This window comes from Oncorhynchus nerka, linkage group LG20, assembly GCF_034236695.1.
Source record: "Oncorhynchus nerka isolate Pitt River linkage group LG20, Oner_Uvic_2.0, whole genome shotgun sequence".
NCBI classification, from domain to species: Eukaryota; Metazoa; Chordata; class Actinopteri; order Salmoniformes; family Salmonidae; genus Oncorhynchus; species Oncorhynchus nerka.
Window position 1 is genome coordinate 36,519,491 of NC_088415.1, and position 11,841 is coordinate 36,531,331.

At 43.4% G+C, this 11,841-nt stretch overlaps 1 protein-coding gene across 1 annotated transcript; it reads right to left on the minus strand.

The window, feature by feature from the left end:
* Window positions 1-124: 124 nt before the first annotated feature.
* On the minus strand, window positions 125-8,553 carry LOC115102413 (partner of Y14 and mago B). The gene is made up of 3 exons (XM_029622339.2): window positions 8,448-8,553; window positions 1,246-1,339; window positions 125-1,104 (listed from the first exon to the last, which is right to left on the minus strand). Exons 1-3 carry the CDS (start codon window positions 8,485-8,487, stop codon window positions 612-614), a joined length of 627 nt encoding a protein of 208 aa, XP_029478199.1. The 5' UTR covers window positions 8,488-8,553; the 3' UTR covers window positions 125-611.
* Window positions 8,554-11,841: the final 3,288 nt, after the last annotated feature.

The window sequence follows — 11,841 nt, forward strand, 5'->3', positions numbered from 1 at the left end:
ACTATCCTTTCATATGAGTGATGTTAATGTTGTAAACCATGAATCGCTTCAAATCATCCAATCATTGGGAAAATGTGTATCATTTCAGTGCACAGACGGGTCAACAAAATGGCATTCTCTTGAATAGGGGCTTTCTGTATCTTTAATGCAATAAATAATATTCTATGCAATTCTCTTGACAGATAAAGGTACAAAAAAATGCACAGTAAAAATACTGAGCACAAAAATAAATGCTATTACAACTATGAATGGCCAATAAGTTAATAGCCAATACAAGCATCCGGGATCAGTTCAATTGTTTTAAAAGTACATTTGAAATGAAGAGAAAAAACATGGCTTTGTCGTTTGTTCATTGGTTTTGGAGAAAGTGTGGGAAAAGCATGATCAGTTCTTGTCAACAACATAACTTGAGGTGTTAGGTTTATGTACACTTGGTATTCCAAAGCCAAAGTTAATGTTGATTGGCTGTCTGATAACACCAAATCTCAGAAAAATGTTTAAGGGAAGCTCATCAATGCAGCTGTAAATATCCATTTCTTGTAGAACTTGGTGTTTGTATTTTCCAACAGTCTAACTTCCATAACTCGTCTGCTGCCCTTTTGACAACCTTTTTAATCCCCTGAATCCTCTTCAAGCTGCAGCAATCCATCCTGTATGGCCTTGGCCCTCCCAAGCTTATCCAGCTGCTCTTTTGTAGCTTGCTTGATCTCCCCAGAGTCCAGTTTCTGCTGCAGTTCCTCAACCTGCCTCAACTTCTTTTTCAGGTTCTTGATCTTCTTGGCCTTTTCTGCTGCTGCTCCTGAATGGTCATTAGTAGCTTCAGCTGGGTTAGATGTAGGCATCTCACTGTCACCGCCCTCTGCAATCGCCACATTCTCAACAGCATTGATAAGTGCTTCCACATTGCTATCCGGGCCTTGCAGCTTGCGCTTTTCCTTACGTTTCATGTTTCGCTTGGCTGTCTTGGAAAGCCCAGCTGTCTCACTCTCTGCAATGCCGGGAATCACCTGCTGCTGCTGCCTTGCCTGGGCCTCATCTCCGGGGCTCATACCTGGTGGCAGGTCGGGCTTGCCCTTGAAGAACTTCACAAATTTATTCTCGTAGCTGAAAACAAAGACAGATTCGCAGAAAGGAAAATAGGAAACAGGAAACAACCATTTTACAGCAGAGGCTTCTATCAAAATAAATACAAAATTAGTATAAAGGTTGACTTGACAGAGGTCACTGTCCGGTAGAATTACTTACACAGGGACTTCTTCCTGAGGGGTATAACCATCCTTCACTTTCCGAGGCTTTCTCCAGGTTCCATCAGGTCGCTGTGTAGCAGCAATGTATTTCCCTATAACAGGAGGCGCAGACATGAGCAAATATTACAAATTCACAGAAAACCAAGCATTTACATTTGAACCAATGAATGTGTTTTGCTCAGCTGGTCGACTCAGGCTTGATAAAACATGGATGTGTGTGTGTGTTACAACAATATACAAATAAAAATTAAATAAATTCTAACTTTATTTGCCACATGCGCCAAATACAACAAGTGTAAACTTTACCGTGAAATGCTTACTTATAAGCCCTTAAACAACAGTGCAGTTCAAGAAGAAAATATTTACCAAGTAGACTAAAATAAAAAGTAATAATAAAAAGTAACACAATAAGAATATGAGGCTATATACAGGGTGCACCAGTACCGAGTCAGTGTGCAGGGGTACAGGCTAGTTGAGGTAATCTATACATGTAGGAGGGGAAGTAACTATGCATAGATAACAAACAAACAGCGAGTAGCAGCAGTGTACAAGATGGGGGATCAATGTAAATTATCCGATGGCGATTTTTATGAATTGATCAGCAGTCTAATGGCTTGGGGGTAGAAGCTGTTGAGAAGCTGTTTGGTCCAAGACTTGGTGCTCCAGCACCACTCAACTACAGTGCATTAATTAGCTAGCCACATTTGCATCGGCACTAGCAAGAACAGGACCGAGAACAATCTAACATAATTTAATGTTTTCTAGTCGCTAGCTAGCCAAATTGACACTGGATTACTGGCTAGCTAGCTAACATTACGGTAGAGACTATAGGTAACTTACAAAGATTTAGCTAGCTGGCTAATGCATTTCAAATGTGCCACTTGCTGCTGCTACTACTATAGCCCATTCATAGACAGTAATGCTAAAGATATACTGTCTAGGGATGTACAAGTTTCCCTTTCAAGACGATTCAATACATGACCAAGATACCTGCTCTCCGATACATTTCAGTTTGATTAGAAGAACGAATTGATATGATGCACTAAGAGTTGTTGCATAAAGTTGTTGTTTAATGAGTCTGACGCAAAGGATATACTGCTTAGTCGAGACCCAGCCCAAATCCCTGTCATCCACGTGAATAAAAGACAAGAGAAAAGGGAGAGGAGGGCGGGGTGCCTTGTAAGAATTCGCTGGCAAGTAGGTAAACCACCACTACCCTCCTTATTATTGGCTAAAGTGCAATAATTGGAAACCAAACTGGACAATCTACGATTAAGGCTATCCTACCAACTGGACATTAAAAATTGTAATATCTTATGTTTCACCGAGAAGTGGCTGGGTGGGTTACCCACGCATTGGCAGGACAGAGCATCTACGTCTGGAAAGACGAGGCGCAGGGGTGTGTGTCTATTTGTCAATAACTGCTGGAGCGTGATGTCTAATATTAAAGAAGTCTCGAGGTATTGCTCGCCTGACGTAGAAAACCTCATGATAAGCTGTAGACCACACTATCTACCAGGACAGTTCTCATCTATATTATTCGTAGCAGTCTATTCACCACCACAAACTGATGCTGGCACTAAGACCGTACTCAACGAGCTGTATAAGGCCATAAGCAAACAAGAAAATGCTCATCCAGAAGCGGCACTCCTAGTGGCCGGGGACTTGAACGCTGACATACAAATCCATTTTACCCAATTTCTACCAGCATCTTACATGTGCAACCAGAGGTGAATTTTTGATAAATAATTAAAACACTTTCTTTAAAAAAATAGTTTTTTATAGCTCTACACCACCTTTACTCCACACACAGAGACGCATACAAAGCTCCCCTATGCCCTTCATTTGGCAAATCTGACCATAATTCTATCCTCCTGATTCCTGCTTACAAGCAAAAACTAAAGCAGGAAGTACTAGTGACTCGCTCAATACAGAAGTGGTCAGATGACACAGATGCTACGCTACAGGACAGTTTTGTTAGCACAGACTGGAATATGTTCTGGGATTAATCCAATGCCATAGAGGAGAATAGCCCATCAGTCACTGGCTTCATCAATTATCAATACACCAGACGAGCTAAGCGCCTTTTATGCTCGCTTCGAGGCAAGCAACACTGAAGCAAGCATGCACCAGCTGTTCCAGACGACTGTGTGATCACGCTCTCTGTAGCTAATGTGAGCAAGACCTTTAAACAAGTCAGCATTCACAAAGCCGCAGGGCCAGACGGAGTACCAGGGCGTGTACTCAAAGCATGCGCAGACCAACTGGCAAGTGTCTTCACTGACATTTTCAACCTCTCCCTGAGAGTCTGTAATACCTACATGGTTTCAAACAGACCACCATAGTCCCTGTGCCTAAGAAAACGAAAGTAACTTGCCTAAACGATTACTGCCCCGTAGCACTCATGTCGGTAGCCATGAAGTGCTTTGAAAGTCTGGTCATGGCTCACAACACCATCATTCCGGAAACCCGATACCTACTCCAATTCGCATATCGCCCCAACAGATCCACAGATGACGCAATCTCAATCACACTGCCCTTTCCCACCTGGACAAAAGGGACACCTATGTGAGAATGCTGTTCATTGACTACAGCTAAGCGTTCAACAACATAATGCCCACAAAGCTCATCACAAAGCTAAGGACCCTGGGACAAAACACCTCCCTCTACAACTGGATCCTGCACTTCCTGATGGGCCGCCCCCAAGTGGTAAGGATAGGCAACAACAAATCTGCCACGCTGATCCTCAACACTGGGGCCTCTCAGGGTGCGTGCTTAGTCCCCTCCTGTACTCCTTGTTCACCCACAACTGCGTGGCCAAGCATGACTCCAACACCATCATTAAGTTTGCTGACTACACAACAGTGGTTGGATTGATCACCGACGAGACAGCCTATAGGGAGAAGGTCAGAGACCTGGCAGTGTGGTGCGAGGACAACAACCTCTCCTTCAAAGTGAGCAAGACAAAGGAGCTGGTCGTGGACTATAAGAAAAGGAAAGCCGAACAGGCCCCCATTAACATCGACGGGGCTTTAGTGGACCAGGTCGAGAGTTAAGTTCCTTGGTGTCCACATCAACAACCAACTGTAATGGTCCAAACACACCAAGAAAGTTGTGAAGAGGGCATGACAAAACCTTTTCCGCCTCAGGAGACTTAAAAGATTTGGAATGGGTCCCCAGATCCTCAAAAGGTTCTACAGCTGCACCATCGAGAGCATCCTGACCATTTGCATTACCACCCGGTATGGCAACTGCTAAGGCATCTGGCCGTAAGGCGCTACAGAGGGTAGTGCATAAGCCCAGAACATCACTTGGGACAAACTTCCTGCCATCCAGGACATATATGAACGGTCGTTAAGACACTAACAGCTTACAGACGGTAGGCAATTATGGTCACAGTTATGAAAACTTAGGACACTAAAGAGGTCTTTCTACGGACTGAAAAACACCAAAATAAATATGTCCAGGGTGCCTGCTCATCTGTGTGAATGTGCCTTAGGCATGCTGCAAGGAGGCATGAGGACTGCAGATGTGGCTAGGGCAATAAATTGCAATGTCCGTACTGTGAGACGCCTAAGACAGTGCTACATACAGGGAGACAGGACGGACAGCTGATCGTCCTTGCAGTGGCAGACCACGCGTAACAAAACACCAAGTCGCGGTTTTGTCTCACCAGGGTTGATTGTTGGATTCGCATTTATCGTCGCAGGAATGAGCATTACACCGAGGCCTGTACTCTGGAGTGGGATCGATTTGGAGGTGTATTCGGCACATGTGACAAATAATATTTGATTTAAACAATTATTTTCCATTCCAAATTCAAATCTGCTGCCGATGGAGCTCATGAGCTGGGCCTCTGAGCTGGATCTGTCTGAGCTCTCTCTCTCTCTCTGTGTATATGTCTATGGTGTCAATTTTACAGATTAAAAAATATATATAGCACAACTTTGGATTTTACCCGTCTCATAATATAATGGTTTAGACCTCTTAAACTCAACTCTGGACCGCAAAGCTAGTTCCACTGCCTTTTTAATTGTTCCCCTCTAATCAGGGACTGATTTAGACCTGGGACACCAGATGTGTACAATTAATTATCAGGTAATAATCAGGTAAGCTATCGACACAGGGATGGTGGTTGGAAGAGCGTAGCGGTAGCTTTTGATAAAGAATAACATCAAGACAAAGCAGCTGCATTATAAGTGGGATGTGCGCTACATCCCGAGGGGTTTGTGCTGATTGTACCTTAGATTGTGACAGCCGGTTAAATGGCGTCCCTTGAGAAAGCAAGAACAAGATAAATGTCAGGAGAAGTGCAGTGGGGGGGGAAGAGAGGCAGAGGAGGTCTAAGAGAGAGAGGGACGAAGACGGTGAGCTTGAGTCGGTTAAAAATGGCTGAAATATATACTGTAAGTCATCCTGTACGAGCTTTATTGCCGAATACCTTACATTGTTACAGGTGTCAAGCTTATGGACATGTGGAAGCAATGTTTAAGAGGGAGGTTCCTAAGTGTGAGAAGTGTGCAGAAGGGCATGAGACAAAGGAATGTGTACCATTGAGGAAAGTAGAGGTATGTGTTAATTGTAGGGGTGCTCATGGGGCTGGGGATCAGAAATGCCCCGTGTGATTGAGGTAGTTTGAGGTTTCCAGGGGTAGAGTAGCGCAGAAGTTGTCATATGCTGAGGCATTGAAGAAAGTAGAGGAAGATTTTTTATTTTACCTTGGGTCAAGGGGGAGGTATCCTGAGAGGAGTGGTGTGAGTAGTAGATCTGTACCAGTACAGAAGAATAGGCCAACAAGTGATCTATGTTGTTTCAGTAAGATTGGATTTTTAGCGTTTATAGCAATGGTTATCAACTGTACTGCAGGGATGGAATGTAAGTCGCAGAAAATGTAGGTTGTGGTGGCAGCTGCAGAGAGGTATTTGGGTGTGTGAGACTTGACATCAGAAGAGTTACAGGGTGTGATAAGTGGTGATGTCCCATCCTTTCAGGTTGTTGGCATGAGGTAAGAGTAAATGGAGTGGAGTAGTGTGGTGTTATTTTTATTTATTTTGTTGTGAGTGTAGTAATAGATGGTAGGGTATGCTTATTTATGTATTTTTTCAAGCAAAGTCTAAGGGAGTTGTACTCCAGTCTAGTAGGTTGCGATAACGCAACATATTGGATGCCAACCGCTGTTAAACCTCATCAACGAAGAAGAATTATCAGGTCGAACGGAAAACCAGCAGGCTCCGGACCTCGTAGGGTAAGAGTTGAGTACACGTGGTTTAAACCATTTGGAAGAATGACACTCTTCTTCTGCTTCAACCATGCAGTGTTAGTAGTAAAAGTGATTGCTGTCTTCATTACGAAATTATCAACTTCACCCTGCATATCAAAAAACGTGACACACAGATGTGCCAGATCAGGAATAGTCCTACTTCTCATTGGTCAGCGCGCAAAGCTACGCACAGCATGCAGTTTGACTAGGCCAGGGGTTTTCAAACTTCTTCTCTTGGAACCCTAGCCATTCCATGCATTTGAACTATTCCACAGCTAGCATACCTAATTAAACTTCTCAACTAATAATCAATCCCTTGACAAAAAAGATACAAGTAAAAATAAATAAAGTCAAAACAAAACATAACAAAAAGTAAGTTTGAATGAAACTGAGGGGCAGTGTTTTTACAGTTAATGAAGGTTTGTCTGAGGCTGATGCAGTGCAGGCATTTGTACACATGCAATATACACACACTCTCATTCAAATGCACACACATACATGTAAATAGTGCCATACATGCAGTCAAACATATTCAGTTGACCTTGCTGTTATGATTTTTGTTGTCCTTGATGTCTTTTGTTTTTTGCATTGTTGTTTTCCGTTTTCTTTTGTCTTTCCCTTTTGTTCATTTTGTTGGTTGTTGGTGCATGGGGGGGCCAGCTCTTGGGGAACTGTCTGGAGGGGGTCTTGGAGGGCTGGTGGGAGATCTGTCAACGTGCCCTTAAGCAGGGTGTTGACCCTGGTTGCTTCTGTGTGTTGCTCTGGATGGGAGGCTATTAGATGACTAATGTGATGTAGTTGTTGAGCGGCTTCACTGCAAGTATTTGTATGTTTAATATTAAAGTTTTTTTTTTTACAACAAAAAAATATATATTTTTTAAATCCCTCGGCTATGAATTGTGAAACATCTAGAGGTCCTCGAGGAGAGGTTTGAAAACCGCTGGACTATACTCCTTAACAGTAAATTATTGTGCTGATTAATCAGGCTGTAGTACACAATTAATTTGGTACGTTGCGGAACGTCTGAAACGTGCAGAATCGTGTAAATGTTACTTACAAGAGAACGTTGAATAAAATTACATTTGAACTTACTCTACTGGTTGTTTGTGCGGTTTGCCTTTCAGCTGCTCGAAATTTGAGAAAATATCAATAGAAAAGTATTATTTACCAGACTTTTTAGAGAGCCAGTGGGTAACGTTATATGGTTCGGTTCGGCACCAAGGTAAAGTTAGTTTTATATTGAATATTCGGGTCTTCGTTGATAGCTATTGCACCGAGCATGCCATGATGACAATGAAAATGGCATATTTTGAATAAGGGGAAGATGGAAAACAATCCACACTTCATTCGATTATTTTTAAAGACTGAAATCCGAAAAATTAAATGTTAACGTTACACACACAAAATATGTGGATTGTTCGCTATCCTCCCCGATTCAGAATTGTATTCAACATTCTGACTTGTAACGAACATTTACACGATTTTGCACAAATGTTTCAGGCTGTATATGCCAATTGTGTATTTAAGCCTGATTAATCAGACTAGGGCTACTACTACTAATACTAATACTACTAGTTAGGTACTTTTGCGCCCTAGTTTGGCTAGGCTAGCCAACAGAATATAGTGTCCCATATAGCTGACGTAAGATAGTTACGACATAGCTATTTACTAGACATTATCTAGTAGTAACGTTGGCTACGCTAGCTATCTGGTAACTAGCTAACTACGTTAACTAGTGTGTTTGTTAGCTAGCTAACTACGCTAACTGGTTAGCCAGAAGCAGCACGCTTGGGCAATTTGTTCGCGCCATAACGCGAGCGTTGCTGGGTTACTGTTCTGGGGAAGCGACGTAAAGACAAACGGGTTAGTAATTCTAAACTGTATTTATTCTCACACTCCAGCAATAATTTAATTAGAGTTCTGACTTAAATCAGCCTTACCAGATTCATCTTCAACATAGGGGGTTGCCATTTGAGCCATTTTGCTCAATTATCTATTTCCGTTGGCTGGTAGAAATGACAGGAAGTGATGTTTTCCTAGCTGCCCAAAAAATATACCCGCATTTTGTCCAATCGACGTAAAGTCAACATGGCGTGTGTGTGTGCGCAAGTAGAAAAAGCATGTGAATTCACCCTACTTAGAGAAACGCCAATGCCATCCTCCTCTCTTTTATGTTGATGAAACGGTCTATCACTCTGTTATACAATACACGCTTTTATTTGTTGTTGTCCTATGCTACCTGGCTAAAATGCTTGCTGTCTAGCCAAACTTTCTGTCATGGGCAACGCCAGCATAAGTCTTCTACATATTGATGGCAATACGGAGAATTCACAAGGCTGCCGGCCCAGACGACATCCCAAACTGTGTTGTCAGAGCATTGCACACTGCCCTATCCCATATGGACAAGAGGAATACATATGTAAGAATTAATGAACTACAGCACAGCCTTCAACACCATAGTGCCCTCCAAGCTCATCACTAAGCTCTGGGCCCTGGGTCTGAACCCCACCCTGTGCAACTGGGTCCTGGACTTCCTGACGGGCCCAAGTGGTGAAAGTGGGCAACAACCCCTGATACCTAACACTCAACACGGGGCCCCACAATGGTGCATGCTCAGCCCCCTCCTGTACTCCCTGTTCACCCACGACTGCGTGGCCATGCACGTCTCCAACTCAATCATCAAGTTTGCAGACGACACAACAGTGCCTGATTACCAACAATGACAAGACAGCCTACAGGGAGGAGGTGAGGGCCCTGGCGGAGAGGTGCCAGGTAAATAACCTCTCCCTCAACGTCAAGAAAACGAAAGAGCTGATCGTGGACTTCAGGAGGCAGCAGAGAGAACACATCCCAATCCACATCAACGGGCCGCAGCGGAAAGGATGAAAAGCTTCAAGCTCGTTGGCATGCACATCACTGACCATCTGAAATGGTCCATCCACACAGACAATGTGGTGAAGAAGGCGCAACAGTAACTTTTCAACCTCAGGAGGCTGAAGAAATTTGTCTTGGCCCCTAAGACCCTCACAAACTTCTACAGATGCACCATTGAGAGCATCCTGTCGGGATGTATCACCGCATGCTATGGCAATTGCACCATCCACAACTGCAGGGCTCTCCAGAGGGTGGTACGGTCAGCCCAACGCTTTACCAGGAGCATACTGCCTGCCTTCCAGGTCATCTACAGCACACAGTGTCACAGGAAGGCCACGAAGAGTAGCAAGGACCTCAGAGTCATGGTCTGTTCAACCTGCTACCATCTAGAAGGCGCACCAAAGCTGGGACAGAGAGACTGAAAAACAGCTTCTATCTCCAGACCATCAGACTGTTAAATAGTCACCACTATCCCGCCTCTGCCCAGTACCCTGTCATGAACTTAGTCACTGTTACTAACCGGCTACCACCCGGTACTCTACCCTGCACCTTAGAGACTGCCGACCTATGTACATATTCATTGAACACTGGGCACTTTAATAGTGTTTACATATTGTTTTACCCTCTTCATATGTATATACTATATTCTAATAAAGGCTCATCCTGTTTAACTACTGCTGTACACACCGTTTCTATTCATATACTGTCCATAATGTCTATACACACCATCATATACGTTAATATTCTGAACTCTGACATTGCTCTTTCTGATATTTCTTAATTCCTTTCTTAAAATGTTGGGGATTCGTGTGTGAATCTCACCGGAGAAATCATCAGAGCAAATGAAACACCGCCCCCCTGTCTCAGTATGTGTAGCCCATGTATCTGATGCTGTCTGGACAAAATTAATATGGCATGTTGTCGCCGTAACATTTGATTGATTGATGGCCTCCCTTGTTTTTTATAAAATAATTAGTCAATCAGCTTTGAGTTGAGCTAAACTGTGGGTAGTCCTGGCACAGCAAAACCATCCCGCAAGGGAGGCCAGGGATGCGTACAGTATGTTCTTATGTTCTGGAACCTTCAATTGCATGGAAACGGTACTGGGGGGTTGGGTTATGGGTTGGGGAATGCTGTCAGCAAAGGCACTGCCCTATAAATATGTCACTGATTGCTTCAAGCCACACCACACCCACCAAATGGGAGCAAATGTACCTAAAAGTCTGTTCAAGAACATTTTGAGGAAATGTGTCGTTCAGTACAAACCGTTCTGCAACGTAGCAAACGTTCAAGCGAACTCAACACACCTCAGGTTGAAGAGGTTGGATCCGGGAGCTGGATGACCCGGTTTGGGGGCAATGGGGGCCAGCAAGGAGGTCAGAGGGAGGGCTGAGATTTGATGCGGTGAAAATATCCTGAAGGGGACAAGGGACATCTTTCTGAATGTGGCAGTGGCAGCTGGGACACAGGGAGGGTTGAGATGGAATTTCTCTACAGGAGTGCAACAGATGATGGGGTTCAGATGATGGAGGGAGAGTGTGTAGTCTGTGGGTGTGTTCGCCCGTGCCCGTGGTGAGCAGAGTTTGCACATTTGAGAACATTCCATTGGTCCTAAAAGGATAACTCACCCAGGGCATCGGGCGATGCATAATGAGTGTGTCCTTTTATTGTTTATTTTTTATTTTTTATGTACAGTATCAGTCAAAAGTTTGGACACATCTACTCATTCAAGGGTTCTTCTTTATTTTTACAATTTTCTACATTTTACAATAATAGTGAAGGCATCAAAACTATGAAATAACACATGTTTAATCATGTAGTAACCAAAAAAAGTGTTAAACAAATCTAAATATATCTTAGATTCTTCAAAGTAGCCACCCTTTGCCTTGATGACAGCTTTCCACACTCTTGGCATTCTCTCAACCAGCTTCACCTGGAATGCTTTTCCAACAGTCTTGAAGGAGTTTCCACAAATGCTGAGCTTTTCCTTCACTCTGCAGTCCAACCCAAACCATCTCAATTCCAATCAAATCAAACTTTATTTGTCACATGCACAACAAGTATAGACTTTACCGTGAAATGCTTACTTACAAGCCCTTAACCAACAGTGCAGTTCAAGAAATTTCAAGAAAATATTTACCAAGTAGACTAAAATTAAAAAAATAACACAATAGGAATAACAATAACGAGACTATATACAGGGTCAGTATGCGGGGATACAGGTTAGTTGAGGTAATTTGTACATGTAGGTGGGGGTGAAGTGACTATGCATAGATAATAAACAGTGAGTAGCAGCAGTGTACAAAAGGGAAGGGGGGGGGGGTCAGGATGCTCTCAATGGTGCAGCTGTAGAACCTTTTGAGGATCTGGGGTCCCATGCCAAATCTTTTCAGTCTCCTGGGGGGGACAAGGTTTTGTCATGCCCTCTTTACGACTGTCTTGGTATGTTTGGACCATGAT

Bases quoted from the DNA above. Each gene is read 5' to 3' on its own strand.
- LOC115102413 (XM_029622339.2), bottom strand. From the start codon at position 8,487: ATGGCTCAAATGGCAACCCCCTATGTTGAAGATGAATCTG. The intron at 1,340-8,447 runs GTAAGGCTGATT...CTCCTGTTATAG, and splicing joins CTATGTTGAAGATGAATCTG to GGAAATACATTGCTGCTACA. The intron at 1,105-1,245 runs GTAAGTAATTCT...CTTTGTTTTCAG, and splicing joins CCTCAGGAAGAAGTCCCTGT to CTACGAGAATAAATTTGTGA.